At 61.5% G+C, this 6000-nt stretch overlaps 2 protein-coding genes across 2 annotated transcripts in view; one reads left to right on the plus strand and one right to left on the minus strand.

Annotated features, from left to right (window-relative positions):
* Window positions 1-448: 448 nt before the first annotated feature.
* Window positions 449-4314, minus strand: F751_5608 (Trimethylguanosine synthase; the record flags this gene model as incomplete). Its single annotated transcript, XM_011402329.1, has 5 exons — window positions 449-796; window positions 1096-1384; window positions 1637-2613; window positions 3841-4002; window positions 4186-4314. 5 exons carry the CDS (start codon window positions 4312-4314, stop codon window positions 449-451), a joined length of 1905 nt encoding a protein of 634 aa, XP_011400631.1.
* Window positions 4315-4816: 502 nt separating this feature from the next.
* Window positions 4817-6000, plus strand: part of F751_5609 (IST1-like protein) — a gene marked incomplete at both ends in the record, with an annotated part of 3090 nt that continues 1906 nt past the window's right edge. Inside the window, 3 exons of the mRNA XM_011402330.1 lie at window positions 4817-4954; window positions 5090-5287; window positions 5503-5820. Of these exons, the coding sequence (XP_011400632.1) occupies window positions 4817-4954; window positions 5090-5287; window positions 5503-5820 (654 nt within the window). The remainder of the gene's footprint in view (window positions 4955-5089; window positions 5288-5502; window positions 5821-6000) is intronic.

Here is a 6000-nt window from a genome sequence, read left to right on the forward strand (position 1 = left end):
GGACGTGAGGGTCCTGCCAGCCTCGGCTGGGCCGGCACGATGACGTGACGCTGGTCCTGGGCGCCAGCATTGTCGCTGCGAGCCGGCACCCCCAATGCGACTACACCGCTGTCGCAACCTGCCACTCTGAGAATCCCAGCATCGCCGCTGCAACCCCCCTTCTTGGGGCAAGATCTTGTGCACCTTCTCTCCCGGCCGGTATTACCTCGGGCCTTTTTGGCTTGCCACCCTGTCTGCACGGCCTGTGCTGACTGTACACTACATCGAGCGTCACGCTGTGGGAGATCTACATTTTATGCCGCTGCCTGGGGTTGGCCGCCCTGGCGCAGAGGAACATGCTCTGCCGGCGGGCCACTCCAGGCGGCCTCGATTCCAGGGATCGACTTCCATCGCAAGAGCCTGCCGTCCAAGCGCGCCGCCCTCTTCTCAACCATCACGCACGGCCCAATCAGCCCGGTGGCCTGTCATCCCCCGCCCCTTCCCCCTCCTCCGCCCCTCTGAGCTCCAGCCAGCGCAGCGCGGCGGCACCGTAGTACATGGTGGTGCCCTTGAGGTAGCCGTTGAGCACTACGCGCTCCGCGACGCATGGCCGGCCCCCCGCGGACCGCGCGCACTGCGCCAGGTCAGCGTTGCGAGGCAGGAAGGCCACCACGCCCCGAGCGCCCACGACCTGGAAGGCCAGGTCCAGCAACCCTGTCAGGGACAGGCCCAGCCCGCCCATGCGCTCCACGTCATACACGGCCTGAGCGCTGTACTCGGGGCCGCCCCAAGGCGGGGAAAGGAAGACGAAGTCCGCCTGGGGGATGCGCGACGAGGGGGGAGGAGGGTCGTCGAGTGGGGAGGGAAGGGTAGACGGACCAGGGAGGACATGCAAGGGAAGGTTGACTCGCGCCGAGCCTTGGGAAGGGGCGCGGCGCGGGCGCACACCGTCCTGTGCATTGGCATGTCGCGAGCAGTCTGGGACACTTTGGACCGTGACTGTCTCCTAGGGCAGACAAGGAGCATCAGCAAGGGCCAGCCCACCGTGGTCAACCGCCCAGGTGCCACCCCATCCCAACCATGAAAAATAATCCGTCACTCCCAGCCTGGGGCCACCTTGAGCTCCTCGGCGAGCTGGAAGAAGTCGCCTTGCAGGCAGCGTACCCGGTCCTCCAGGCCATACACGGCCACATTGTGGCGCAGCAGCTCCACCCTGCCCGCGTCGATCTCCACGGCGATCACGGCGGCCGCCACCTCGGCCAGGGCAACAACGTTGCCGCCCACCCCCGCAAAGGGGTCCAACGCGGTCGACCCCAGGGGGACCACCCGTGCCTGGTGCTGGGCGACCACCTCTGGGGTCACCGAGAACCAGCCCTCCTGGTCCAAACGGATGCCGTCGTCGAACCTGTGTGTGTGAGGGGTGCACATGGTGGTTGACGGGGAGCAGTATTGTGCGGGGTCAAGACAGCAGACTGAGGCAATACTAGAGTCGGCCAGGCCTCTTCACTGAGCAACCAATGATTGCGGAGCTGGAGAAGTCTGGACCGAGACAGCTGGGCCAGGCAGGGTCAGGGTCATCTTGGTAAGTCAACAAGCAGGAGCAGACACGCCGGGCATGTGCCCAACACCAATGACTTAAGGGTCACCAATCAATCACCTGGAGAAGAGGCTGTACCGCTGGAGCCAGTACTTGCTGGCGGCCAGTGGGACGTCCTTGGGCAGCCACCAGGGCCGCTCGGTCTTGTCTCGCCCCCGCCGGCGGCTGGCCTGCCGCTGCTTTGCTGGCCTCTTTGGGGCCGGAGGGGATGCTGCAGCGCTTTCCGGCTCCACAGGTTCAATCCCTGATGCGCCCACTGCGGCGCTGCCATCTTCGGCCTCAGCACCATATGGAGAGCTGTCAATAAGAGGCCGCACCATTTCCAGATCCTCCAGCTGCTGAATGAGCGGCTCCAGAGCCCCTGAGCCGCCAAGGTCTGGCAGCGAGTGGAGGGCAGTCGTTGCAGCGTCAGGGTCCTGACCTGCCTGCCACACCGCGTCTACATCATGGCCTGGCGCATCTGGCGAAGAAGCCTGCATGGCCTCTGCCCCAGGGATGGATGGAGCTGTTGTCTGGTCGTCAGCCGTACTGGACAAGGTCGTGCCGGCTTCCACCGATCCAGATGCTGCCGCAGACTCCCCTTGCCCTTCCTGCGCCCCGCTTGAGAAAGGCGCCCCGCTCAGATTCAGCATGCAGCCCGCCAGCGCAGGGCCAGCATCGACAGCCGCGGCTCCATGCACTCCGCTTGCCGAGGCCGGGTCCTTAAATGGCCCTGACCCTGTCTCAGGTGGCCTCATTGCATCAGGAACACGCATGCTGTTACTCAAACTTTGCTGCATCGCTTCGGCGCTGCCTGGCGGCCCGTCCATGGCCTCTGGTGAGTCCTCTGCGCACGCCTCTGTAGCAGCCCCTGCATCTGCAGGCCCTGCCATTTTCCCCTCTGGGGCTACCTCCGTCGGCCACCCATGGTAGGCTTTGTACAGCTGTATCTCTGCCAGGTACGAGATCTGCACCGCAGCAGGTGCCTGTGCGGGCGCCGTCTCCTGCGTCCATGCGCAGGGGAGGAAACCCTCTGGCGGCGCCTCCCACTGAACCTCCTGCAGGGTGAGGTTGGGCGAAAGGGATCAGGGGCACACATCAGTAGAGTGCAAGGCGAGCTCTCGGGGGCCTACTGACCAGGCACACTCCATCGTGATGCATGTGCCGGGACTTGCATCCCTTCCTTGCAAGATGTAATCCAAAAAACAACATACAAACCTGAGTGGCTTCGCTGTAGTAGTAAAAGTGTCCAGTGTCAACATCGTATGCCTGCTGCCACTCAGCACAGGGGCCGCCTTCTGACTGGACGCCTGGGTGCGGCTGGAGCTCCATGACAATGCCGCTCTCATCCTGTCTGCCAGGTTTGGAGCCGAATGCCTGCGGAAGCCCGGCATGTGCCAGCTCCTGGGCGACACCTTCCTCAAGAACCAGCCGTGAAGCGTCAAGGGCGTCCAGTGGGTCCAGTGGGACAGCCTCCTTGGATTGTCTGGCCGGCCTTGTGGGAGGGGGCATGTGGGGCGCAGTGAAACTGCTGCCAATGTGCTGAAGCAGATGCCTTGGCATGCAGCGGCTCTTGGGTTTTCCTCACCTCCCAAGATCACTTACCAGACTAGGCCTGGGCCTTCCAAGAATGTTGTGTACATTCGGCAGCCCCCGACTTCATGCCTCTTGGGGTCGGTGACGCTCACGTCTGCGCCCGTGCGTATTGGTGCCCGCGCCACATCCGATCTCGTCATGGTATCCACCTCAGATACAATCAAGGTGGCGGTCCCTGCGATTGCCGCCGCGCATCCTCCGCACGATGCCGGTGGCCTGCCGAGTACTAGCAGATTGAGCTTGGGAAGATGGCACTGATTCCTTGCACATTTGCAATGAGCTTTGACTATACAAAATATATCGCACTGAGCACCCTGCCTTAGGAGATGGCACATACGATGCACTCGCACCGTATGCGGAATACTGACCGGTGCCCAGATGTCATCGCGCCCTCGACACGATCCCCCCCCCCCCCACGCTTTTTCCCACATTAGTTCTCGTCTGAATTCAGCCCCGTGTCGGCCAGGCTCTGGGTCCATAATGTGTCTCACTCACAGTATGCAGTACTACCATTTGGCAAATAGACGGGCCATAACAAGTGCTTGCATGCTGAGATTCAAGAAAGTAAACTACACACGCTTGAAGAAGGATGAAATTTGGGACTGCTTTGTGCCGTCTACGAGGGATGGCACGGCTTTGCGGAGGGCTGCAAGGATCTCGTCTGGAGTCGCTCCTTCCACCCTGACTACCTTTTCCCTCGACTTGGAGCCCACCATGAGGCTGACCTGCGCCTTTCGCAAACCCAGGACCTCTGCCATGTACCGGGTGATGGCGGAGTTGGCCTCGCCATCCCGCGGAGCCGCATGGATGGACACGTTCAGCTTGCCATCTGCACTGCTGATGGCAGAGTCCTGTGTATGGTTCAGGGAGGAGGACGCTTGGAAGTAGACGAGAGCATGAGGCCCGAGGCCTCACTTCGAAACCAATCAGGCTGGCAATCTACTAAGCATTGTTGCTGTGGCATTTGCCATCTTCATACTCCATCGGAGATGCTGCCCACGCAGCATGTCAATCAGCCACAAAACAAGCCGCACCTTGGCGTTGGGCTTGACGTGCAGTGCCAAGGTGCACACGCCCGGACTGACGAGTCTCAGATACGGTGGTAGGTTTGGAGTGTCATGATGTGCCTCTGTACAGCCAGATTTCGCTTTATGTACGGCCATGGCCCGCCAGTGCGGCCTGCATACCCCCGACTCAATGCCGGAGGGGGTCCTGATGCATGAGAGCAGGCGATGATGGGACGCCAAACCGTTCAGCATGTGCCTAGAATGTACGCTTATCATATAGCGATCAAAGTGGTCCTGCAGTTTGATGGCAGTGATCGGGGGCCCCCCAGCAGCTAGCGCGCAGCACGTGGATCCAACTCCCCTTTACCCGTCTGAGTACTCACGGAACGCGTTTTGCAGCCGAGACTCTCAAGGGGCGTTGCGCATCTGCGTACACTTCTTATCATTGAATATACCAGATCAGGGATCAAAGTGCAGCTCAGTCACTTAGTAGAAGGAGGAGCAAGTACCCTCAGCGCACTCGCTGGGACCCACTCCGAAGCACCCAATCAACCCTCGGGGCAATGCTGAACAAGTGGCTCTTCAACCAGAACAAGCTGTGAGTGAGGGATGTGTGAGGGCTGAGTACCGAGTGAATATTCCCTGCTGCAGCTATGCCATGGCTGTTGCCCTCTTGACCTCTGTGCTGACCAGCAAGCTGGTGTCCCTGTCCAGGAAAACGAACTGCAAGCTGGGCATCAGCAGGATCAAGCTTCTACGTAACAAGAAACAGATTGCTGTGCGTTTGGGAGACCTGGTGGGATGCTCAGGTTGGCGCTTGGCTCTCGGACAGGCACCCGGCAGCTTCCCTCAAAATCCTGATGTTGGGCTTGTCAGGCTCGACGGGATCCCCTGAGCACTCAACGCACCTCACGGCTCCCCCTTCCCGCAGCTGAAGGGCTTCCGTAGGGAGGTGGCCGACTTGCTTCGCGCCGGAAAGCAGGGCAATGCGCGGATTCGCGTGGAGTCTGTCATCCGGGAGACACTCCTGCTTCAGGCATTTGACACGCTGGAGGTCTACCTTGAGCTGTTGGCGGTCCGCGTGGAGCTACTGGCCAAGACCAAGGAGATGCCGCCAGACATGATGGAGGTGTGTGGGTCTGTGTGTGGGGGGAGTAGTGTTCTGTCATCTATTTTCTTTAGAAGGTGGGTGCCATAAAGATGCAGGAGCGAGCCCATGCTCCCCAGCCCTGCTGGGAGCAGGCAGCCTGCTGCTCTGAGGCTTTGGATGTGACCATAGGGGTGTATTCTCTTGGGTACAGCCTCCCCTTTTACAACCTGCCCAGCTTACAAACCCGCTCGTAGGCCATCTGCAGCCTGATCTACGCCGCGGAGCGCATCAGCAGCGACCTGCCCGAGATCGCGGTCATCCGCTCCATGCTGGCCTCCAAGTACGGCGGCCTGTACAAGGACTTTGCGCAGGCCGCGGCTTCCGACGCGCACTACCGCGAGTGGCAGGTGAATGAGGGCTTGGTGAGCTGCCTGTCGGTTGAGGCGCCGGGCGCGGAGCAGAAGATCGCGGTGCTGGAGTCCATCTGCGAGGAGCACGGCATCCCCTTTGACGCGGCAGCCACAAGGCAGGAGATGGGCCAGGGCCGACTGTACCAGCCCCCCGCCCGGCCGGTGGGGGTTGAGGGCGGCGCGGGCGGCGCGCGGGGGGGGGGGTCCGGAGAGGGATGATTGTTGCCATTTCGGTGGGGTCACAGCATGTGAGATAGGAAGCTGGAGTCATCGCTCGGGCATTGGCCAAGCGATCAGGGTCTTGCTGTTTGGTTTCTCGGGGGGGAGGGGGGGGGGGGGGGG

Source organism: Auxenochlorella protothecoides (genome assembly GCF_000733215.1).
Source record: "Auxenochlorella protothecoides strain 0710 unplaced genomic scaffold scaffold66, whole genome shotgun sequence".
NCBI lineage: Eukaryota > Viridiplantae > Chlorophyta > Trebouxiophyceae > Chlorellales > Chlorellaceae > Auxenochlorella > Auxenochlorella protothecoides.